Source organism: Zeus faber (assembly GCF_960531495.2).
Source record: "Zeus faber genome assembly, chromosome: 6".
NCBI lineage: Eukaryota > Metazoa > Chordata > Actinopteri > Zeiformes > Zeidae > Zeus > Zeus faber.
In genome coordinates, this window is record NC_137201.1 from 5219929 (window position 1) to 5246482 (window position 26554).

Here is a 26554-nt window from a genome sequence, read left to right on the forward strand (position 1 = left end):
ACACCTGAGTAATCTTGAATCTCAAATGCTGGTCTGATATAGTGCCAATTGATTATGTATCTGAATGGATTCAATCTGTATTATTAGAAATGTCCACAATATGTCACTTTCCCAAACTGACTTATGAACCTGTGCTACTTTAGCACAAAAGTATGCGTCCCTTTAAAATAAATGACTGAAGGAAAAACATGTGTTGAGTTGTTGTGTGGCTTTAGTAGGAGTAAATAGTAATAGTAAATGATTGCAGTAGTTGCTGTAAATCAACTTTGGCTGTTGGGAGGGGAGAGATCGAGATACTTAGGTGACATAACCCTTAAAACATTAATATTAGATTAGTGTTAAACGTGATGTGATTTGGTTATTTAAAGCAACACTATGTACTGTAACTTTTTTTAACCTTAAAAAAACAGCTTCAAAATAATTTTGATGGTACACTGACTATATATGGAGAATGGCACCTCTTTCATTTCCACCCACCCCCCCAAACCGCTGTTCTTGCACTATGTAACTTTTGTGTTGTGGTTCAAAACCACGGGAAAAGTGCATTACACTTTATGGCACTGCATCACTTGCTTGATGTTTGGCTCAGGGTTTCCATTAGCCGGTAATTACTATTTTTTGTCTGGTAAAATTTATTTTAAAAAACAATATTTTTTTAAATTTGCTGGTCAAATTGTACGGTAATAATGCTCATACAGAACGTAGCCACTCCATCTCCCCGATAGCCACATGCCGGCCCTCACTTTCATTGTGCCAAGGGTTTGTAACTCGCGCCTCCTGCCCCGGTAGACATTTGTGCTGACAGCAGGGGGCCCCGCCTCTCCCTGCGTGGAGAGAGGGCGCAGCGAGCACTCTGTCCACAGCTCCAGGAAGTGGCGGGGTCTGTGCAAGGGGCACTGTAGCCTAGGTTTACTTTATATTTGAGTTTGTAACTTATGCTGCATTTACACATGAACTCCAGACAATGTCTAGATAATCAGGTCCAGACATTGTCCGGAGAGGCCCTTTCACACATGTAGCATACAACCGGAGATTGTCCATGTCAGACGCGTTAACACTCGTTTACACACGGGTGCAGGAGGCAGGACGTGATGCAATGATGCATGACGTTGCAGATTTTTTTTGAGTGCACCAAAAAAGGCAGACAAGGCTACCGACCTATCGGTAATTGTGACTTTTTTTGCATTGATATTGGATGCCACGGTGAGAATTTTTTCCCAGCGGTTAATAAATTCAACACCGGTGTTAGCGGTAACACCGGACATTTTACAATGGGGGGGCTAATTACGGATGGAGGAAGACAGGTCCCGATCTAGACCTGATCTAAGGTCCCCTACACCGCATTCCAAATTATTATGCAAATGATATTTTTCTCTGATTTTCCTAAATAGTCGATACAAATGACAGTCAGTATAATTTTCAAGTCATCAACCGTTAGGGTATAATTCCAATGTTATTGAACAAACCTCCCAATGTATTTTTTTCACAAATAAACTCAAAATGCACTGTTCCAAATTATTATGCACAACAGAGTTTCAAAACATTTTATAGGTTGTAAAGAACTGAAAATGGTCATTTGTTGAATGTGCAGCATTAGGAGGTCATATTTACTGAAATCAAAAGCTATTTCAATCAAAAACATCTTAACAGGCCAGGTTACATGTTAACATAGGACCCTTCTTTGATTTCACCTTCACAATTCTTGCATCCATTGAACTTGTGAGTTTTTGGAGAGTTTCTGCTTGAATTTCTTTGCAGGATGTCAGAACAGCCTCCCAGAGCTGCTGTTTTGATGCCAACTGCCTCCCACCCTCATATATCTTTCACTTGAGGATGCTCCAAAGGTTCTCAATAGGGTTGAGGTCAGGGCAGGATGGGGGCCACACCATGAGTTTCTCTCCTTTTATGCCCATAGCAGCCAATGACACAGAGGTATTGTTTGCAGCACGAGATGGTGCATTGTCATGCATGAAGATGATTTTGCTATGGAAGGCACGGTTCTTCTTTTTGTACCATGGAAGAAAGTGGTCAGTCAGAAACTCTATATACTTTGCCAAGGTCATTTTCACACCTTCAGGTACCCTAAAGGGGCCCACCAGCTCTCTCCCCATGAACCCCAAACATGACTCTGCCACCTCCTTGCTGACGTTGCAGCCTTGTTGGGACATCCACCAATCATCCACTACTCCATCCATCTGGACCATCCAGGGTTGCACGGTACTCATCGGTAAACAAGACTGTTTGAAAATTAGTCTTCATGTATTTCTGGGCCCACTGCAACCGTTTCTGCTTGTGAGCATTGGTTAGGGGTGGCCGAATAATAGGTTTATGCACAACTGCAAGCCTCTGGAGGATCCTAAACCTTGAGATTCGCGGGACTCCAGAGGCACCAGCAGCATCAAATACCTGTTTGCTGCTTTGTAATGACATTTTAGCAGCTGCTCTCTTAATCCCATGAATTTGTCTGGCAGAAACCTTTCTCATTATGCCTTTATCCGCACAAACCATCTGTGCTCTGAATCAGCCACAAATCTCTTCACAGTACGGTGATCACGCTTAAGTTTTCGTGAAATATCTAATGTTTTCATACCTTGTCCAAGGCATTGCACTATTTGACGCTTTTCGGCAGCAGAGATCCTTTTTCTTTCCCAAAATTGCTTGAAAGCTGTGGCCTGCTTAATAATGTGGAACGTCCTTCTTAAGTAGTTTTCCTTTAATTGGGCTCACCTGGTCAACTAATTATCACAGGTGTCTGAGATTGATTTCAGTGATCCAAAGAGCCCTGAGACACAATACCATCCATGAGTTTCATTGAAAAACAAAACATTAAATGTTTGACACTTAAATCCAATTTGCATAATAATGTGGAACGCAGTGTATAGCCTTCTCTCCTCATCACCTTCCATGATAAACAGACTGTGCTGCAACTCTGCCAATTTCACTTTCCCTTGTGTCGCATCAAGTATTGATAACACCCTGAGCATTTTACAATTTAGATCTTTTTTAATTTGATGAACGTCAGCGCTGATAGTGGCCATGTTGATGACATCACCAGTCACATGGTAGAGACACCACCAACACGCGACACGCCCACTCACTTGCTGTGAATTCTCTGGACAATTACCTGCTCCGTTCCCGCATACTGCTCAATTGGACATTCCGCAGACTTGTACTAGGGTGCTGGCTGGTCAATGTCTAGTTTAACACCGGTCCAACTGATTCGGACATTTGCCCTCACACATACAGCTCCTATGGGTAATGTCCGGATAATTTCAGGGTTGCAGTGCAAGTGATAAAACAGGAATAGACTGTTATTGAAACATGACCGATAAGGTTCAAATTTTTACAGACACCGGACTGAGTTCTAGGACAGTGGTGTAAAAGTGCAAATGCACTCAGAAACTGTAGGGGCGCAAATACCGAAAGTTACATAAAAATGTTGCTTTATTGCTATTATTTAGACAAGACACAAATCGTCCAGTGCTTACACTGCTGTACTACCTGTATGTCAGGATCGTACAGCCCCTCCCCCGGCAACCAAAGTCCAATGAGGACTCGTCTTGATATACGACCCGTAAAGTGGCAGTAATTAAATAACAAGTGTGCCTCCAATATCTTGTAGTTTTTCGGCCTCGCCTGTATTTAAATCCCTGCATCGTTTGAATATTGAATACATACAAGACATGGCCGAAAATGGCATTGCATTTTTTTTCTTGTACAATTAAAAACATCTTTTCGTATTCACACATCTGTTTGCAGAGGAACAAAACAAAGCTGAAGAAAATTCTGAATCCAATTCCACACAGAAATCCAAAAATGGCCTGGACAATATTACTGGCACCTTTTTATAAGTTGGATTTAATTGGATTTCAAGCAGGTAATTCACCTTGAACTCACCTATGGTGAGTAACAGGTGCCTGAAATATAATAATCACTCATTCAACCAGTTTAAACTGAGCAAAGTACTCATTCTGCTGTTTAATGTCACTGCGTGTACCACACTAAACATGGAGAAAAGAAAAAAAAGCAGGAGATTATCTGAGGAGGTCAGACAGAAGATCGTAGCCAAGCATGGACAAACTCAAGACTACAAGTCCATCCCAATGACAACAATGTCTCTCCATTGAGACATTGATGTTCCAGTATCCACTATGCGCAATGTTAAAGAAGTTGGTACCCATGGTACTGTAGCCAACTTCCCTGGAAGAGGATGCAAGAGAAAAGTTGACCAAAGGCTGCAGCACAGGATTGTTCAATGGTGGAGAAAGGACCTCGGACGACTGCAAAACAGATGCACGCTGACCTTCGGACAAAAGGTACAACCGTTTCAACTCACACCATCCGTTGCAAACTCAATGAAAGGGGGTTCTATGGTAGGAGACCCAGGAGGACCCCACTGCTGTGAGAATGTAATGGTAAAATATTGAACTAACTGTATGCCTGCTTGTTACCCCATATCTGCTTCACTAACAACAAGAACATTTTGTACTGCAGGACAAGGTCACAAGGCAGTTTCAACTAAGGGGGAAGTTGCCTCTACTTGTCTGACTTATGTACCCCACCAGATGGTCTCGACAGGAAACCAGACTACGCCTGCTGCTATGTGATCTATACAATGTTCCCCTCCTAAGCAACGGTCCATGTGACGTAGTTGTTATAAACCCTCGAGCAAGTTGGTTCGAGGGAGATGCTCTTTGCTATTCTGTGTGACCTGTAAAGTTCTCCCCGCTGATTAATATTCTATTCAATAAACTTAGAACAAGTGTCAGTTGTTGTATTTTCTGTTTAACCTGAACTATCTCATCCCACATATCCACCACCACCTGTGGTGGTGGTTGAATTTTTCCATGACAAGAGAGACACAAGAAAGCCCAGCCGGAGTTTGCTAAAACACAACTGTACAAGCCAAAATCTTTCTGGGAGAATGTCCTGTGGAAAGATGTGATTGGACAAATTAGAGCTTTTTGGTAAATTACATCAAGTTTATGTTATTGTAAGCAAGACAAAATGCACTACTTACTGACTTGCACTGACTCTAACCCATGAGGATCTCTTTCCCTTTTACTGTCTAGCATACTGTCCTTAATAAAAAACTCCAGCTCTTCTAGCGCTACTATTTTCTAGAGAATGTTTCACTGGATATGACTGTTAGATACAGTGGTTGGATACTGTGACAAAATTAGCTTACTGTAAATCGCTTCGGACAAAAGCATCAGCTAAATTATGTAATGTAAATGATGACCGCACCCGCACAATTTTAATAGCCTATATTGGATGTTAATTGAATAAAAATAAAGTAACTGAATCACTCTTACTTAACCCCCCCCCCCAACTTCCCTTCAACCATTGAAAATATTTTTGTTTTTACTTGCAACCAAGGATTACCGCTGATAACCTCAGCCATTATTAATCAACCCGCAACACTACAGGCAAATGCCCTTTGGTGCGCGCGCACACACACACACACACACACACACACACACACACACACACACACACACACACACACACACACACACACACACACACACACACACACACACACCCCGTGCTGCGCGAATGCTAGCTCTCTAACATGAATTGCATTTTAGTTGATGAGTAGGTTTTAGATAATATACATGTTATTTGCTCTCAGGGTCTCTCTCCAGAAAGAAGACTACCTGATAAAATTGTTCAATTTCCTAAATTCCGACAATAAATTATTCTACGTCACAACAGAAAGCTGCTTACAAAGGCAAACCCTCCGGTAGCGAGGAATTAATTCTTATCCAACGTGGGCCAAAGAGAACATCTTTAGAAAAAAATAAAAAGATTTGCTCCACAGAACACATAATTCTGTGGGAAACACGGTGAACCGACCCCGACCCCCCCCCCCCCTTTTTTTTTTCTCCTCGGAGTGTCGATGTTGGGAACAATGTCTACTGTGGAATTAATAAAAGCTATACAGAGCTCTGGGGAGACGGAGAGAAAATCTGTGGTGAATTGTAGGCCCTCGTCTTTTTTCATGCTGTAAAGTGTTAATAATGAAACCCATACTGTATAGACGCAAAACCCATGAGGCAATGAAAGCATAGCTTGTGGTTTAATAGAGACCATTCATTCCTGTAAATATTGCGGAACCTTGTGCACTATTTGGGCTGAGGAGGTGTGTGTGTGCACACACGCATGTGTCCCATAGCATGCGGTCTTGGTTGGGTGTGAGGGAATGTGTGACTGCATGTTCCCTCCTAACCGTGTCTGAAACCGAATGTGCTATAGCATGCTGTTCATTATCACTCACTAACTCTTACTCATGAAGTAGAACAAGGTGTGTGTATGTGTGTGCTCGCACGGGACAGAAACACTCACACCTGGAGTACGACATCCTCAAACATACACCCCCACGGTCACTATGAAAGAGCTTCTTGTGAGCGGGCCCAGTGAATGCAGAAAAATAAACAGCGGTGTTGAGGAGAAACCATTGTGTCATCGGCTGCTTCCCTGAGTTCGTCACTGGGCGCGCGCACGCACGCGCACACACACACACACACACACACACACACACACACACACACACACACACACACACACACACACACACACACACACACACACACACACACACACACACACACACACACACACACACACACACACACCCCCTCATCTTTACATCCAACGAACAACTGCTCTGTTGTCTGCATTTGGCTAATTCTATTGTCAACCATCATTTGTCCCGCTAAGTGTTTTTTTTAATCATCAACATTTACTTTGGACTTTTGCTTTTTCATTTGAAAATGACTGAGCACTATCATAAAACTAATGTCTACAAACACATTAACACGAACAAAGTAATTGAATGCATAGTTTTAAGTGTATATACACATTACTTTGACTTTGTTAATTTGTACTTTTTATAAATCACAGATTTATTGATTTGTTCTCATGTAATTCCAACACTTCTCCTATTTTACAACCTGTTCCACTGACAAGTCAGTCGATTTAATAAGGATTGACCAGCTTGTTGTAATCATTATGTATCCTATTTAGCATTAATCTTCTTCTACTTTCTATTTTCTTGCGCAAACATGAGAACGTGACACAATCGGTTTGTCAACCAAAATACGAGGCACCGTTTTGGGCAAAATTGATTTGACACATGTGAGATTCAACAAGTACCTCATTCAGAAAACGAATTATCATTCTAATGACTTGTTCTTTGTTAATGCAATGAACAGCCTCCCAGATCTTTAACTTAACGGCACCACACTTGTACCTAAATACAACCATCTCATACCCAAACAATTTCTGAGGAAGCGCCTCTGCGAGTCTCAAGTGTTTATTTTATTTAAAAAAAATTTGAGCACTTTTTTTTATTGGAGAGAGCAGTGGAGAGAGACAGGAAATGGGGGGTAGAGAGAGGCACGCAGCAAATGACCGCAGGCTGGATTCGAACACTGCAGGCGTTTTACCTATATGGTACGCACGCTTATCCGGTTGAGCCACCCGTCTGTGAGTTATTTTTCAGCGCAAAGGATGTAAATAGGAACATTTATATACCAAATAAATGTTTTGGGGTTTTGTTTTCAATTGGCACTACATTCAATTGCTGTTGTGATTGTTTGTGTCTCTGTGTTTAAACATGCAAGTCTAGTGTGAGTTTATAGACACAATCAATTAGTTAGGATTATTTTAGTCATGAGTCAACAGTAAAGAATTTCCCTCCAAATATAAAGCCTTCATCAGCTTTAAAAAAAAGTTGCTAACAAGTTCATTTGAGCATACAATTACAATTTTATGTAAAATACAATCAAATGTTGCATTTGGGATTCAAGTCATAAAACTGGTATTGGCGGGGGAATATTGCCCTGGCTGAACAAGTTGATGTATATACTAAGCCCGTGTTATCCGCAGAGCTCATTTTCTGTATCGACTCAAAGCTAGATGGTAAAAACACATTGGGGTTTTGGCGAGGAACTGCGTTGTGGAGAGGACTTCGGGCGTTGGCCAACAGAATGATGTCATCGCTAACACAAGTGTGCATTTATGCATTGGAGTTGCTGTGTGTCAAAATGTATCTAAAACTGTCATTGTTTTGTCGTGGTGTGGGTGTGTTAGTGAGCCTGCCTACACAAAGGGTTCATGTGTGCCTTCGGGTCTGAGCTGGTGTGTAACAACACCGGCTATTGGAATCGGATGCCCGTCCCATTAAAGGTGAAAATGGCGCGTTGGCATGGGAAAATATATATGAGCCATATTAAAACATGTCAAATATTAACTAAAGCCCTTAATTCAAACCATAGGGACAACAGCGCACCGTGGCTGGCTGAACACAGGTTTTTGCAATTGCTAGATCTAACTGGCTAAAACTAGCGCCAAGTGGTTCTTATCTGAGCCAAATCGACACGGCAGCTGCAATAACCCTCGTTCGACCTGTAGATGGTGCAGTCCCTCAGGGTTGATTTTAAAGCAGGGTAATCTTCAACCAGAAGAATCTCCAACTGTATTTTCCCAATTTATTTACACATAGAAGCCTGTTTGATGTCTCTCATTTAGAAACTCGCCACCAGAGGACACTTAAAAGTTTAAGACTATCAGTTATGTAAAAGTTGTACCTGAGCATCCCTATTTCCAATCTCATCTATTAGACTGTAAAATAAATAGATGATATGCGGCTCGCTTGATCCACCTTCAGTACGGCTGTGTGCTGCATCCATGTGAAGAGAGACAAGGAAAACAGTATCTAATGACAGAAGCAGAAAGGGATTGGGACACAAAAAAAACGAAAAAATACCAACCGAAAAAAAAACGTTCAGAGGCTTGCATTTCCCAAAAATTACCCAATCTATGGAGTGACTAAAGGCACAGCCTCACTGGCCAGAAAAAACACCCTCTTTCTTCATAAAAAACCCCACATATTTTGGCAAGGTTTCGCTCTCATACGGTTAACCGAGTTGTAATTATTCTCCGCATACGGTGTGTTGATTATATGCACACATGCACACCAATACAGGACCTCTGTGTTTGTCAGTGGCTGGTCTGTGTGTGTGTGCGCGCATGTACTTTCTGGTTGTGTGTTTGTGTCTAACTGGGACAAGGTGTGTTTGTCCACATCCGCACAGAGATGAGTTTTGTTTTTTTCCCTGTAGCTTCTGGTTTTCTCCACAAAGGTCGGTTTATGTGTGTGTGCCTGTGTCAGAAAACCTGCCAGGGGAAATGAGCTAAACCTTCAACCTCACAGAGGTGCATTTAGTGTGAGAACACAGAGGGCCTTAACAGCAGCAGCGGGAACACACACACACACACACACACACACACACACACACACACACACACACACACACACACACACACACACACACACACACACACACACACACACACACACACACACACTCTGACCCCCTCAAAACACACACACACACATTTTAAGATGTAAATCACTTGCTCATGTGTGTGCATGCAGAGGACTGAGCGCATAAGAAACGGGTGCGTTTCCACTTATAGGACACACACAAACACACCTCTCCCAGAAACAGAGCTCAAAGGGCAAACCTGAGACCGCCATTTGCTAACCTGTGACTTTACGTAAATTGCGCGCACGCGCACACACACACACACACACACACACACACACACACACACACACACACACACACACACACACACACACACACACACACACACACACACTAAAAGTGAAGTCCGAGTAAACACACACGGTTAGTGAAGACCCATGTTCCAAGTGCACTTTTAAACCAAAGAATAGTCAAATCGGAGAGCGTGGTCCTCACAAGTATAGCAAAACAAAGACACACATGTTAGTCGTTCATGCTGCCTTGAACTCCGTACCCCCTTCCCCCATTAGCCACCCACCCGAACACACACCCACACCTTTAACCATCTCTCCTCAGGTTTTGGATCATAGGGGGCGATTTTACTGCAGAGCTGCAAGGAATAAGTCCCAATTATGCAATTTTCAGAAAGGAAAATAAAAAATACACAAAAGCTCCCCGATGTCTGGGGTATTCTGTGTGTGTGTGTGTGTGTGTGTGTGTGTGTGTGTGTGTGTGTGTGTGTGTGTGTGAAAAGTATATATGTGTGCATGTGTGTGTATGAGCAAAAGAACATAGTAGTTCTGTTGAATGTACTACCTTCAGCCCTAGCGTCTCGTACACTGGTACTCCTCCCATAACAACCTACCTGTTTAACGACTGTTCGGACTTACGAACAGCTCTCGGATCAGTCTGTATTGTGTTCTGCGTACAATACCGCGGCTGTGCGTGGCGTCTCAGCGACAAGCATCTCATCACGCATCACCGTTCTCAGTCTCATTCCCGCAGTCTGTCACTATTCACTAACTAGCGTTTGCAATTGCCACACCCGCTTACCGTGAAATAACGCAGGTCCTCACTTAACGACCTGGTTCTAGGAATGGAACTCGGTCGTTAAGTGAGGAGTAACTGCACACACACACACACACACACACACACACACACACACACACACACACACACACACACACACACACACACACACACACACACACACACACACACACACACACACACACACACACACACACACACACACACACGGCTCAATGTGTGACAGAAATTCTGTTGGATTTTAAATCCCATTTTCCTTTTAAAGCAAAGAAATAAATAAAACATGTATCAAAAAAAATTACTTGTGTCTGAACGGGTATCAAAGTAAAAAGGCACCCAGTTCACTCACAAAGATACATTTATGCAGCATGTGTCACAGCTGATCTTGCCCCCCCACCCACGAGCACACACTCCACCTTTGACAAGCAGCCCCTGTGTCCATTCAGAAGAGAAACACTGTGGACTCTGTGCACCGTCTGTTTGCGCACAGAGAAGAGGTGCTCAGGTCAACAGGTTTAGGCTATACGCTGATCAAGAACCCCCCCCAGCTGCAAACAAAAGTACTGCCAAAGTCATATAGCAAGAGTAAACTGCATGGATTTGGTCAGATATTAAGTCTTGAGTGGGGCCTCGAAATCAAAAAGCCAAAAATCTGTATCTGAAAGAAGTAGTTAGCATAATATAACGCCGTAAGGATCTCTGCGAAGCGATCTGTATCGGACCACAGGACGACACACAAACTACTATGAACTATGCTTGTATGCTGGGCATATACTGTGTGTGTGTGTGTGTGTGTGTGTGTGTGTGTGTGTGTGTGTATATAAACATTTAAGTGAAAGGGAACGTGTGAGATAATAAGAAATAGTCCAATATGAATTTAACCCTTGACAGCTATCCAGGTTCTCACTGGAAACTGTGTGTCCCTATGTGAGAGTGCTTCTCTCCGTTCATCTCTTACCTGGCTGTGTATGTGTGTACATTTCATGCGTGTGTGTGTGTGTGTGTGTGTGTGTGTGTGTGTGTGTGTGTGTGTGTGTGTGTGTGTGTGTGCGTGCGTGCGTGCGTGGCCAACAGGCGGGACTCACTGTCTGTTGCCGCAGTGCCATTGGGCAGGGAGCCCAGATCAACAACCAGGCCGTCCAGACACACATTGAGCTCTCCTCCTGCCACAACCGAGCCTTTGTTCTCCGTCTGCAGCACCAGACTCAGCTGCACATTCTCCACTGGGGAGAGAGAGAGAGGGGGGGGGGGGGTTAAGAGAGTGGAAGAGAAACAGTGAGAGATAGAGAAACAGAGGGAGATAGAAAGAGAGAGGGATGGAGGGAGCAAGAGTGAGGGTTGGGGAAGAGAGAAACAGGGAGTGAGAGAATGAGAGAGTGTGAGAGAAAAAGAGAAAAAGAGCGGGGGGGGGGGGGGGGGCGGGCATAAAATAGTAAAAATGGGGAGCACCAGAGAGAGAAAATTTGAGTGGCAGAGGTTGCAAGACGGGGAAAGAGAACGAATGAGAGCATGAAAAAGAAAGTACAAAAAACCCACAGAAAGTGGAAGGAATGGAGAGAAATAGAGACAATTTAAGTTCAGTTCAGTTGGTGGTGGCACTGCATCCTTACTTCTTATTGTCACATGTTAAACTGAAAAGAAAAACACGAGTGCTCTGTATTCCTAGATAGATAGATACATGGATAGACAGAAAGATAGATAGATAAGGTAGTATAGCATCTTGAGGAAAGGAAAAAAATAGACAGATAGAAAGGTAGATAGAAACACAAGCACAAGCGGTTGTACAAAATAGACAAACTATTTTATACAAAAAAATTATGACGGACAGACAAACAAAACCCTCCTAATACTGTAATCATGAGTTTAAATTTTCAAGAGCTTCAGTGGCAAGATCTGGGCGCAAAACGGCTAACGTTGCCCAGCAGTCATGTGGATCCCCATAAGAGAGAAGAGAAGTCAATTAAAAGTTGATTGGGAATCATTTACAACACGGCTGCATTATATTAAAAATTTTTTAATAAACTTAAAACTATTGCAGAAAACAATGGTATTGTAATAACCCTATAACTAATACAAATAAAAAAATGTGTTTTATTTGATAAAACCAGAACTATTATAGCAACCATTTTGTACTGCCATAAGATCCCTAAAACTTTAAACGTGCAGTTTATTACACGGTTGGTTATGCGAGCAGACATGTCACTTTTTTGCACTTTTTAGGAGTGAGATGTCCCATGTAAGTGAGTGATATCTTTTTACCCAACACTTTATTTAACTTTTATGGTCTTGCAGGGAAATAATCCAGAAAGTAAGGGTTAAAATAGTGGTCCCTGGACATGCTGTATTATGTATGATCCAAGTTGTCTTTTTTCCCCCCTAACTGAACCGCTTGTACTGTTGTTGGAGCCAGATTTCCAAAATATGCCAGGACATATATTTACAATATACTTCATCTTTGGAGTGAAACAGTTGCACGTCAGCCTATAACTAACCGACACAGATTTGTACTGTTTAAAGCAATTTCTGAAGTGGGCATTCCCACGGTGAGAGAATTGGTCATCAGGACACTCAAATCTTCAGACCATTCCTGTCTCAGTGCAAATCAATTAAAAAAATGAACACCCCCCCCCAACCCCCCTTGATGGCAGTATTTAAACTGGTAAGATAAGATTTAATCTTGGTAAGATTGTTAATGTGTTGTCACATAATATATAGCTCACCTATTTTATTTTATTTTATATTTTTTATTTTTTCCTAGGACATATTGTGTGCTATCACCGGGTGCGTTGCATTACATTTCACTGCATATATGTATGGAAGTATGTATATGTATGCGACAAATAAAAAATCTTGAATCTTGAATCTTGAATCACCAGACACACTGTGGCCTTGTTTCAGATCTATTTAAATGACAAAAATATTGCCATATTGCCATTTTATATTTTCTATTTGTATTATAATTACCTTGTTATTATTACTGCCTATTTAGATGCAAGCTGCTGTGTGAATTTCGCTTCGTGGATCAATAAAGTACCCATTATTTTCTATTGTTTAATTAGTTGAATAATGTTTATATTTACAGAAAACAATATTTATATTCAAATCCCTGATCCAATCCAAAATCCCAGTCCCTGATTTAAACATAAAGTAATATTTTAATGTAATTCAATATTCCCTCAATCATTAACATCATTTCAGATATCCAAACCTTCGATTAGCCATGACTCCTTTTGATACCTTTATGTGAACCACCACGTCCTAACCCGCATTTCGCAGCACTGTACTGTTGGCAGTGAGTGAAAAACATTGGAAACATTCTTATTTTTTAGTCCAAAATTAAATTATAGCAGATTTATGCCCCTGAAGTTGTTTTCTATCGCTCAACGTATTTTCAAAACTGAGTTTGATTTCCAAACATAGATATAGATAAATATTAAAAAGTCAAGGCTACATGCTCCATCAGCATTAGTTTAGTTACTCACTCATCAAGTTGTTTAACACACAGCAATCTTACGGTTTCCTTTAATACAAACATGTAGATCAAGATCATCCTTCGATATTCCGAGTGATCAGTGTCAGAATGTGAAGCAGTTCTGATAAAATAAGATTATTAAGTGTATCAACTCGTGAATGAAACACTGCGTCTTCTTCGTGTGATAAAAACATGTTGTGCTGACGCCAGAGATGCTGGCTCAGAGGACACAAAAAAGAAGAGCTGTCGTCACTTCCGTAACCAATGTTTTAAATAAAGGACAACAAATAACAACCAGAAGCAACAAATTTCACTTCTCCGTGAAATGTAATTTCCGTGTTATTATGGATTATGAGAATAGGATGGCAGGTGCTCTCAATAATATCGCAGAAATCGCAGAATATTGCCACTCCCAGGAAACAGCAATTCCCAGAGTTCAAATGACTGGGAGGACCTCACCAGTTGCATTCTGGGAATTGTTGTCCCCTGGTGATATGTTTTATTTAAAGCACTATTTGTGTTTCTAAATGTGTGTTCTGTGCTGCAAAAGTCTGGAAACGCTTCCAAAACTTTAAAGGCTGATTTCCCAGAACTTTGGTTTCCAACCTAAATTTTTGATAAGTCATAGCTTCCAAAATATATCGAAATGTCCCTTAAGTGACCCTTAGGTGTGTGTTGTGTTTGAAAGAAAAACCCTTACTCCTGTTGCTTTATCTTTGGCATAATATCACGCTTCTTATTAAAATATGACGTTCTTTCTTTGTATGTGTGTGTGTGTTAGAGAAGCCTCACTCTTGCCATCGTGTGTCCGCAGTGTGTCCAGCAGGTCTATGGTGGCACTGCCCAGTAGCTCCTTCCTCAGGGTGTGGCAGCTCCACAGCTTCAGGTCCAGGTGGCTCTGAGGCGTCACGTTGCTGTGCCACACACATAGACACAGGTTCAACGTACAAGACTCCATAGATCAAAACGTTATCAAATCAGATTAACACAAAAAATAAAATTAAACATTTTCATAACCTCCATAATATGAAGTTTAATACAGCGGTGTATGCATGTTTACTGAAAATATTTGGTGTTGTTTTATAGGCTCATTGCACATTCAACTCTCTGCTTCACTGTTGGACATCATCTTTTATTTTTGTGGTCTTTTAAATTTTTATCCTTTTTTTTATTGTTTTTCTGTTATCTTAGCTATATCTTGTTTATCATTAGGTTTAGGGTATATTGGTAGATTTTCTTTATAAATGAACGTTAAGTGTTCGTTTTCTTTTTTACTATTTTATTTTATTGCATTATTATTATTATTATGCCTGCTATATTGGGGATTAATAAAGTATATAATAGCAGAGCACAACATTCCTCTCTACACATTACCATTTTGTAAATCACAATGAAGCTCTTTAGATTTTGCATAGGTGAATGAGCAGAAGTACATTTTCCAGATTCAAAAGAATCAATTGCCGACAAACAGCGACCATGATAGCTTCTGGTTAAAGTCAGTACATGAACTTATATCACACATACAATCAGAATGTTGAAGGAAAACTATTTGGGAGCGTGTTTGTTATGCTGTTATGTTTTTGTTGTGTTACTTATTGGTTCTACAAAGTGCTCTTCATCGACATACAAATACAATACGGAGACATATACACAAAGTGATTTATCACCACACCTCAGGCGATAATGAACTACACTGTGTGTCTATGGTCAGTCGTTATGGTGTGTTTTTCCTTCCTTTATCCCGAGTGTCCCCAAGATACTCGGGATAAAGGTGTTTGTTGTGTTGTACACATGTGGACGTGGTCCTCACAGGGTAAGGTCCTCATTCCACTGGAGCTCCAGGTGGCCGCTGCGCTTGCCCGTCTTCTTGGTTTCACTGGTCAGGCCGTCAGCCGTCACCTCCACAAAGGAGCTCAGCCTGGAGTGACGGCTGGGCAGCTTGGGTGACTGGGGCTTGGCCGAGACCACTGGGACGGAATCGGAATCAAACACACACACACACACACACACACACACACACACACACACACACACACACACACACACACACACACACACACACACACACACACACACACTTAGGTAAAAGCAATACAATCTTGGGCAACCTTTGGTAGGATTGTCTAAACTCTGACACATTTCTTGCATTTCTTTGTGCTGAAATCAAAATACTTCCTCTAAAATATGTTATCCGCCCTAAACGTATATTAATATTTGCACAGTTACCAATGTAAATGCCACTGCGTGTTTTATTTATACTGCTATGGCAATACAACCATTTCCTTGTTAGACACAAGACAATATATGGGTTGAGGGGAGTTACATAAAGTAAAAAAATATATATGAAAATAGAGGTGTGCCTTAAAGAAATCTTTCTTAACCAAAGTAGAGAAAGGGTAAAACATCATGAATGAATGTCTAATCTATTGTGTACCCTTTAAAAACAGTTGTACAGTGTCACAGCCAAGGCTAATGCGGTTCACTTGAGGGCCTTTATCTTGACAGTATTCCATAATGGAGGCCATATTGTAACAGTGCAGGGGCAAAGGCAACAGGTAGGTGTAATATCGCCCCCTGGCTGAGGTGAGGCAAACATCCAAGGTTGAGTTTTAATGTTTTCCGTGAATATTTGGACTCGACTACAAACACAAACAGCTCAGTAACAATGAAGGACAGAGGTCATTAAGAAACGTACTCATCTGACTAGGATTGGACTAGGATAGATCTACACAACCACTGTCAAAAAAGAGGGAGGGGGTTGAGAATTTACAGTACAGCGGTGTGAATCATGTTGTGGTCTTGTGTTGGAGGGGAAAAAAAAAGGTGCTTTGTTACAACCTGAAAGCGAACATCCTGCTACATTGAAACCAAAGCAAGCCTCGCAGTTCAGTGTCTCACCTAAAAATAAACTTTGATAAATATTGATTATCTTCTGCAAATTTTTAACTCTCAAAACTATAAACTGCGACGATGATCTTTGAACTCATGAAAGTCTGGTTGAGCGGAACAAACAATAAGTCCCTCTGCATTTCTGGTACAGTGTAGAAGAAACAGACTATGAGAAGACTTGAGTTGTGTATTTTTAGTTTTGGTTTTGCTGGTTGCTGTTTTTTAAGTCTCCGTATGTCCTGGATGGACAAAGTCTGCCAGAAGATGCGGCGGTGAGTGCTGGAGCTGCAGCAAGACATGAACCCTAACCCTGTTGAACTCTCTCTTCAAAGTTCTTTTCAACTTTCCCTCACGGTACTTGTCGACTATCGGTCTCGTGCCAGTATTTAGCCTTAGATGGAGTTTACCACCCGCTTTGGGCTGCATTCCCAAGCAACCCGACTCCGGGAAGACCGCGCCCCGGCGCGACGAGGGCCGTTACCGGCCTCACAACGTCCGCGGGGTGAGCCTCGATCAGAAGGACTCAGGCCCCCACGCCGACACCGGGAAAACGATCTTCCGTACGCCACATTTCCCGCGCCCGGCTGGGCGGGCGGGGATTCGGCGCTGGGCTCTTCCCCCTTCGCTCGCCGCTACTGAGGGAATCCTGGTTAGTTTCTTTTCCTCCGCTTACTGATATGCTTAAGTTAAGCGGGTTGTCTCGTCTGATCTGAGGTCGTATTCGGATAAAAGAACCTCCCACAAGAGCGTTTGAAAGTCAACACTTTAATTAATATAATGGAGGGGTAAACCGGCAGAGACCTCTGCCGTGGCCAAATCCACAGTGCATCTTCTCCATACATCTCCAAACTGTATGCTATTTCAAGCAGGTACTACGGACAGTCAATTTTACACTGCAAGCACTTGTGTATTTCCTAGACAAGTATCTTTCTGTGCGTGTCTTGAAGGTGTTGTAAAAGGCATACAGACACTTCTACACTGTACTGCCTCTCGCATCAAGGGATTAACACTCGACCAGAATGAATGAACTACAGTTTTCTTAAAACTCATTAGCTGGGTTTTGGAAGAGTCAGAGAGAGGCTAAGAGGATGTCCACCAGTGCAGGTTTACAGATTCAAAGCACTTACGGTAGAGGTATGCTTAAAAAGGAGTAATACGTTTTTGACCAAAAAGACGCGTTCAGAACAAGATAAGAACAAATTGACACAGTGATCTGGGTTCTTGCGGTGTTCTCTGCCCAAGACTCTGTCTCTTTGTCTTTTTCTCTTTCTGAGACCTCCCCTTGTTGCGATAGGTTCCTGTGCAGGTTTTACTGTGTTTTTATTATAGATCTATTGTTTTCATTTGTTTCTACTTGTATGATTCCAACATCTTAAACTAAGGGACGTTCCACCTTGGATCTGAACAGTGGATTGCGTAATGGAGAGAGTGATCTCCGGTCCACTGTGCGTCCCTGTGTCTCTGAAGAAAAAAAATAATGTGAGTTTATTTTATATGTATTTATTTTGAGGAGCACAGTACCCAGATGGTAGTTGAGGTAAATAAAAGCCCTGGTCACTATTTGAGGAAATATGGGTACTGTCAATAAATAACAGAGTTTGATTTCACTTTTTTTTTTTCATCTTAATGTAAAGCAAAGCCACTTCCACCACCTCTCACTGTCGAGTTTGTGCTTCTTTCACTGCAGAGTTCTTATTGAGTATCCTGCTGACAATGTTCTCCTGTGGTTCTAACGTCTTTTTAAGTGTATCTTCAACTTTAGAAGGTAAATGTTTGCCAGTGACGAAAGAACACATCAAAAATTGTTCCTTGATCTTCTACACTGCAAGTGCAGACAGTAAGGTCGTTATAAGGGTCAATGCAAAGGAATTGTTCGTGTTTTTGTGTTTTCTGTTGACCTAGCAAGCTCGCGCTAGCTTTCTAACGAAGCAGGTTAGGAGATAAAGCATATGCCGTTGCCACACTACACAACTTTCAAAGTCGTCAGATCGCTGTACAGTTCACGCTTAAAGTCTCAAGTGTTGTAGTCCTGTAATCGGGAATCTTGAAGTTGTTGTGGTTTCACAATACATGACTGATCGGCGAAAGACGGCGACACATTACAAGGTCTTTCACCAGGATTGATCCCCGACGAGTCTGTCTGGTCTCAAAACTACGTTTTGTCACGAAAATACTTGCGAGAAGCGACACCGGAAATGAAGGAATACCATACGCGGGACAGGGTTATTTCTTTTTTATTTTATTCTTGATAACTGTAAAAAACTGAATTAAAAGCAGAATTTAAATAAGAATGTATTAAAAACCTAGAGAAGAAAAGTTCCAATTCCAGTTTTGTAGTTATACAGACAGCTGTCCTTGGAGGTGCAAGCTTCCAAGGACCATCCCTCCATGTAGTGATATTGTATGAAGCTCTTCATTAAGAGCATCTCGATGGAGAGGGAAGGAATTAGACACTATTTACATTTATGGTTTGTTCTCTCTCCACGTATGAAAAAATAATTACTGAATCACTCAACCAATTGAATCAGTGTAAAAACTGGGTTCTCCTCTGCAACCCCTCGACAGAAAACAAGGTAGTTTAGGGACATTCGACAAAACAAACTAAAAGAGACAACAGAAACTCAAGTTGCTTTACTTAGAAATGTATGATGCTTTGCACTCCTGACTTAAAAAGAAAATAAAAATAAATAAATGTGGTGCGATGTTCAGTACAAAAAACGGTAGTGGTCCATGTTCGGAGGAATATATATTTGGAAATTAACAGGGTTGTTACCTTTCAAGGTCAACTGAGACTTTTCAGTGGTCTGGGCACTGCCAGGTCTGGTCACGCTGGCAGCTGCCATGACATCACAGCTGTAAAAACATACAGACCAACACATGGTGCCGCAAATTAAATGACTGTCACAATAATATAACAAAGTCTTTATTATAAAAAATATGCTAACCAACATACAATTCATAAAATGATATAATATAGGGACTATTAAGGGATAATGAACTGTTTTTTTTTTTCCATGAAGGTCCATGAAGGAAGCACATGTTCCTTGAGCGTAGCTGGAGATGTACTCAACTAACTGGAGACAAATCAATGCATTGGAGGAAAAAAGTATTCATTCTCCTCCGTGGAGCCTTTCATGGGTTTCTGAACATTTACACATAAGTAAAATGCCTCTTAAACTAGCTGATGAAGAATCCACTGGCCCTGGTCAAACACACATGTACAACATCCTTTCCATTTGTACCAGTGTGACGTTACATCCCAACACACACACACACACACACACCTGAGCCTTAAACAGTGCAATATATTTCAATAACACTGTAATAAGTTACTAAGTTTACTGAATAATCAGTTATTAGCTGTGTGCATACTGTTGTATAAATATTATTCATCATGCACTGAAATATTCATTTCGATAACCAGTCAATACTTTACTGTCTTACTGCCATATATCCCATCTCATGGCCGTTTTTTGTAATGTATCTTTATGTGGTGCAAATAACAACATTTTGTTTATTCTGTATATATTGTATTTTTTTAGACTGTTAAGCATTATTTTACAGATGTTTTGGTTAAACTACCAAAACGAAAGGCAAAGGCATCCGACCACAATCTCTTTTACGCAATCTCACAAGATCTGAATCACGATCAGAATCTGTTGATTCGGGAAATCAATCATAATCAGGGAATATGTCTTGGGATTGTTTGGCTTGTTGTTGTAGGGCACACAAAATGGATACACAATCTACAGAACATACAAAATGTGTTCTATGCACAGGATATATTAAATTAATAGGCTATGGCAGTGGCAGTATAGTTGTTTGGATTGGCCGTGGGAATAAATATAAATGGGATATTTATATACAGTACAGGATGTATATACATATGCATGAATAAATATGTACACAGTATGAATAAATATGTATTCTGTCTGTATGAATATTAATACGGACATGTGTAACAATGGGTGAGTAGGTCTGATAGTAGTAGGTCTAGTAGTTATTACAATATCTAATGTCTAGATTATTGCAATGTTATTACAACAAGCTGCATAGAATGTAGCTTCTCACACATCGGTGGCCGTATTCTTCATAGCCTACGAGATGCGGATGCCTGGTTTAGCGTCTCGTTATCTCCATATTTAAATCCCACTGACACCAACACAAACACGGTTGACGAGCAAGACATTTAAACGCTCTGCGCTAAACAGCTGGAGCTAGCTGTTAGCCTGCTAGCTCCGGGAAGTGGGGGGGGGGGGGGGGGGGGGGGCTCTGACAAAAGGACACAATGATAAAACCCTGTTTTTAATCACCACGAAGGGTGGGGAGGTGTAAAGAACACAACGACAACCGCGGGACCCCTTCACGAACACCCAACATCTACTGACACCGGTGATTAAGGCTCGTCGGCAGTTTTTATCGTACCTTTTCTCCGGCTGTATTCCGCGGCTGTCGCTAGTTAACTTTCATTTCCGCCTCAGTGACTATACCACGTGACGCGCGATAAATGGGCCGCAAAGCATTGTGGGCTGAGAACGCCCGATAAATGGTAAACAAGAGGCTGGAATGAATGTTTTGAAATGGGAACTAAAGACCAAAAGGTTTTGAAAAAGGTTTAATTTATATTGGTTTAATATATATCGCAATTTTCTATTTCATTCACATGTATATTTTAAATAATTTTTATTGCTTTTTTATTCCCATTCCTATTGCCTATTATTTTGATCTGAGCTGCTGCAACCCCAACATTTCCCTCTATCTATCTATCTATCTATCTATCTATCTATCTATCTATCTATCTATCTATCTATCTATCTATCTATCTATCTATCTATCTATCTATCTATCTATCTATCTATCTATCTATCTAAAAAGGTAATTCTGCACACTGCAAATAAAATTTTTCAAGAAATTACGTCATGTTACATTTATCAGACGCTTTTTTTCCCAAGTGACCGTGGAGGTGTGTTCTGGGGCAGGGCCAGGGAATGAGGAAGAGGAGGCAGGCAGAGGGGAAACAGCGCTGGTTGGCGTGTATTTAATTTCAGTTTTTAAACAAAAGGTGGCTCATGGGCGAAAATGATCAATCAATGGCTCGCAGGCCAATATGAATATAGTCCGTAGTTCAGCGCTTAAGTGTGGTCCCGCCGTGACGTGTCCGGTGGCTTGCGTATCGGGCTCATCTCGCCTAGTCCAACATGTCCCGCAAGCACGCCGATCCTCACTGTGGGGACAACAAAACATTCATTATTTCCTGGGTTTGGGATCGGACGAATCAGCGGAGTCCCTCGGGTGATTCCACATCCCCCACCATCGCACTTAGGCCAGGCGCTCAAACACCTTTTCGAGTTTGGTCGGTCAAGGGGCTGGATCGTTCCGCAAATTCGGGCACAAACCTCTGATAGAATCCGGCCAGCCCCAAAATATAGTTTTACCTCCTTCTTAGTCTTGGGTCTCAGCGTGTTCGAGACCGCGGCGGTCTTATCCACCTGGGGTCAGAGCAGGCCGCCCCCCAAGTGGTACCCCAGATACCATACCTCCCTCCGCCCAACTGCGTAATTCTTTGGGTTGGCGGTGAGCCCCACTCGCCTCAGGAACGGCAGCACTGCGTCCACATGCTGCAGATGCTGCTCTCACGTATCGCTATGAATAATCCCATCAACTAAGTATACAGCAGCAAATTCTGCATGCGGACACAGGACACGAGTCTCTGAAAGGTCGCAGGGGCACCAAACAACCCGAACGGAAGCACTTGGAACTGGTAAAGGCCTTGCATAGTAGAGAAGGCAAATTTTTCCTTGGACTGCTGGGACAAGGGAATCTGCCGGTAGCCCTTGGTTAAATCCAGGGTCGTAAAAAAACGAGCCGTACATAGCCGGTCGAGAAGCTCGTCGAAGCGGAACATCGGGTAGGCATCCAACTTTGACACCGTGTTCCCTTTCGGGTAATCTATGCACAACCGCATTGGGCTTACCCACTAGCACAATGGGGCTGGCCCATTCGCTTGCGGATCCTCTATTACCCCCATGTCCAGGATGGCCTCTAATTCTGCCTGCACTATTTTTCGATTGTTTTCAGGCAGGCGATACGGCCAGGAGAGCACCTCCACATCTCCACATCTCCACATGGTGGAGTATGAGGAGCGTACGACCGGGCAGGGGAGAGAACACGTTGGCAAAGTGCTACTGCAGCGCCGCAACGTCCGCGCTCTTCATAATCCACCTCCCCCACATGTCGCGTGACCACGAAGGGCCCTTGCCACTTTGCCACTAATTTTGAGCTGGATGTTGGGAGCAGTACTAACACCTTGTCTCCCAACCAACCCCCCCTGTCATACAGGCGGCGCTGACGTTCCTGGGCCTGGACGAGTTCTCCCTTGCTTCCTGCCCTAACGCGTGTAGCTATGATCTCAGGTCCAGGACGTACTGGACCTAATTTTTAATGGTGCTGGGACCTTCCTGCCATTTTTCCTTAATCAGGTAGAGCACCCCATGAGGTCCCCTGCCAAACAGTAGCTCAAAGGGGGAAAACCTTGTGGAGGACTGGGGAACAGCCAATAACAGGAGGTTCAGTCCAATGTGTCCCAATTTTGTCTGTCATGGTGAACGAACTTCCGGATCATGTTTTTCAACGTTTTGTTGAAGTACTCAACCAGGCCATCCGTCTGCGGGGCGCTCTGGGAATAGCCGTTGGATTTACAAGCTGACACTCGGGACAGGCACCACAGTGCTGCCGCACGTCCACCCAGATGGCCACCCAATCGAAACAGGTCATTATCCACTTGAGTGTTTTCTCGTGTAGGAAGACTAAATCCTGACAGCTTTTAGGGAATAACAATTGGGTAACCTCTTCTCCTGACTGAGTGTCACAGTTCACCCTATATAATCCCTAATCATTGTGAAATCCGGGTGAATGAGCGCAGCATCCGGACGCACCAACACGCCATCAATTTTTTCTACCTGCTCAAAGGCCCCGGGAAGCGTATCATCCCACGATTGCTCCAGAGGAAAATCCTCCATGAGATGGACTGGGGATTCCGGGGAAGTTCCCACCTGGGGCACCCCCTCCCCATCTCTGGCAACCTGGCGCTGTGTGCCACGCAACAGTGGCATATGCCTACAGACTGTGAGCGCACCCCCCTGCTTCTTTCATTCAGACATCGACCCAAAATCTATCCAAAATCAGGGGGTGCGACAGGCGGGAATTAACCGCAGCCTTTTCCATATGCTTTTTCCCTTATAGTGAATTTCGAGCCGCACTATCGGATATGTGTGAATATCCCCATGCACACAACAAATATCCACCCAAGATACCTCTACCAAAGCCCTGGGTCGAACCAGGTGATGCTGAATCATCGTCTGCAGATAGCCTGAATCCAGCAAAGCCTGATGTCTACCCCCTTGTAACCTTAACGGCACACGGTAGGCCCCTTCCTGACTGGGGGAGGGACCGGCCAGCATGCCTGCCCAGGCGTCTGCCCAGGTTCGGGTGGTCCCAGAGCCACCCAGGAAGAATTGGGGGGTGGAGCGGGGTAGGAGGTGGTCTCCCGCCGGTGGTCATCCCTCCTCTGACAGGGGAAGGGGCGGGTGGTGGGCCCCTACTGGGGCCCCGGACACGAGGAGGATTGTGAAGGCTGCTAGGTCCGTGGCACAGGTACCGGCCGGTCCCGTGACGACTCCCACGCCAGATCCAGGCCCGGGCCCTTCGGCGGTCCCCGGTGGTCAGCTTCCCATTGCTCCCTTGGTGGGCCCCCTCTCCGGTCTTGTGTGGTAGCCAGTGGTGTAGGCGTAGGCCTTTGGGTGGTCCTCCGTGAGGCCTATGGCGGCTCGGAGGGAGGCTGGTTGGTGGCAACGCACCCAGCTAGCAACGCAGGCTGGGAAATTCTTGATGCGCTGTTCAGTGGCCACTGCCTCGACGATCTGGTGTGGGGAGAACTCCTCCACTTGTAGCCACCGCTGGGCCGTGTCCATGAGATGCTGGGCGTGCAGGAACGGTCGGCCCGGGGTGTCGTAGGGGAGTGACCGGAGGCGCAGGCGGTGGCCCTCAGGTGTTCTTCTCACTGCGGGGACAACAAAATATTTCCTGGGTTTGGGATCGGATGGATCAGTGGAGTCCTTCTATTGATTCACCCGTATTTCGCTAGAGTGACTTACAGAAAGAACATTTTGTCAAATCAACAGTATATCACAGTCACAGCCAGATATCCCTTCTCTAGCACTATGAGCAGAGTTACAGAATATTTTTTTCCCAGTGAAGGGGGATAGAGATCCTTATGAGATAGACAGGTCCGGGTGTCATCTGAGGATATGGGTCTTCAATTTGCAACAAAATATCACAACTAAAAATAATAACTAATAACTGTACATGAAAAGGATGAGAAGCACAAGAAGATCCAAAAAGGATCAAACAAATACCCTTAAACTGCAAGCCATTTTATTCACCGCAAGAGTTCTCCTTGTTTATCCTGGTCAGTGTTTACATTCCACCTCAGGCCTGTGTTAGTGAGGCGTTACACCTGGCTGACCAGATAACAAACATAGAGAAAAAACACCCAGACTCTCCGCTCATTGTTCTTGGGGACTTTAACGGAGCTAACCTCAGCCACAAACAACCAAAATATAGACAGCACATTAAATGTAAAACCAGAGATCAAAATACATTGGACCACTGCTGCACAGTATTAAAGGATGCATATTGCGCTGTCCCCCGAGCAGCTTTGGGACTCTCTGATCACTGTCTGGTTCATCTTCTCCTGACTTACAGGCAGAAATAAAGATCTGGAAAGCCTGTGGTCAACACTGTGAAGAATGGACCAACGAGTCAAAGCTTGAGTTACAGGCCAGCTTTGACTGAACTGATTGGAGTGTTTTTGAGGCTTCTGTTACAGATCTGGACGAACTCACTGACACTGTGACATCGTACATCAGTTTTTGTGAGGACGTGTGTGTGCCGACTAAAACCTTCTGCACATACAACAACAATAAACCCTGGTTTACTGCACATCTCAGGCAGCTTCATCAGGGAGGAGGCCTACAGAAGTGGAGACAGGATCCTGTACAACCAGGCCAGAAACATACTGACAAAAGAGATCAGAGTGGCAAAGAAGTGCTACACTGAGAAGCTGAAAAACCGGTTCTCAGCCAACAACCATGCGTCAGTGTGAAGAGGTCTGCAGGAACTCACCAACTACTGGAAACCATCTCCTAACACTGTAGAGAATCTTCAACTGGCCGACGACCTGAATGGGTTTTACTGCAGGTTTAAAAAGCCCACCTTCACACCCCTCACCCGCTCCTTCAACATCACACACTAACTGTATCTGCTCCCCCTGCCTGCTCCTCACCTACACTCAGAATCTGTGAGGAGGATGTGAGTCAGCTCTTCCAGAGACAGAAGATCAGGAAGGCTCCAGGCCCAGACAGCGTGTCTCCCTCCTGCCCGAAAGTCTGTGCTGACCAGCTGGCCCCCATATTCACCCAGATCTTCAACAGATTACTGGAGCTGTGTGAAGTCCCCTCGTGCTTCAAACGCTCAACAATCATCCCAGTCCCCAAGAAACCCTCCATCTCTGGATTAAATGACTATAGGCCCGTCGCCCTGATGTCTGTGGTCATGAAATCCTTTGAGAGACTGGTGTTGGCCCACCTGAAGGACATCACAGGCCCCCTGCTGGACCCCCTGCAGTTTGCCTACCGGGCAAATGGAAGGTGGATGATGCAGTTAACATGGGACTGCACTACATCCTGCAACACTTAGACTCCCAAGGAACATACACAAGGGCCCTGTTTGGGGATTTCAGCTGGGCATTCAATACTCTGAAATCCTC

At 43.3% G+C, this 26554-nt stretch overlaps 1 protein-coding gene across 4 annotated transcripts in view; it reads right to left on the minus strand.

Moving 5' to 3' along the window:
• wwp2 (WW domain containing E3 ubiquitin protein ligase 2) overlaps window positions 1-21192 on the minus strand; it is a 71321-nt gene extending 50129 nt beyond the window's left edge. For 3 of the 4 annotated variants that reach the window (XM_080002595.1, XM_080002597.1, XM_080002594.1), the window contains exons 1-5: window positions 20800-20858; window positions 19502-19581; window positions 15650-15806; window positions 14632-14753; window positions 11453-11590 (exon numbers count right to left, since the gene is read on the minus strand). In XM_080002595.1, coding sequence (XP_079858721.1) covers window positions 11453-11590; window positions 14632-14753; window positions 15650-15806; window positions 19502-19581; window positions 20800-20822 — 520 coding nt within the window. In that variant the 5' untranslated portion in view covers window positions 20823-20858. Of the gene's footprint in view, window positions 1-11452; window positions 11591-14631; window positions 14754-15649; window positions 15807-19501; window positions 19582-20799; window positions 20859-21153 lie in introns of those variants that run through there. The other variant, XM_080002596.1, reaches the window with a different exon arrangement.
• Between the last annotated feature and the right edge of the window lie 5362 nt (window positions 21193-26554).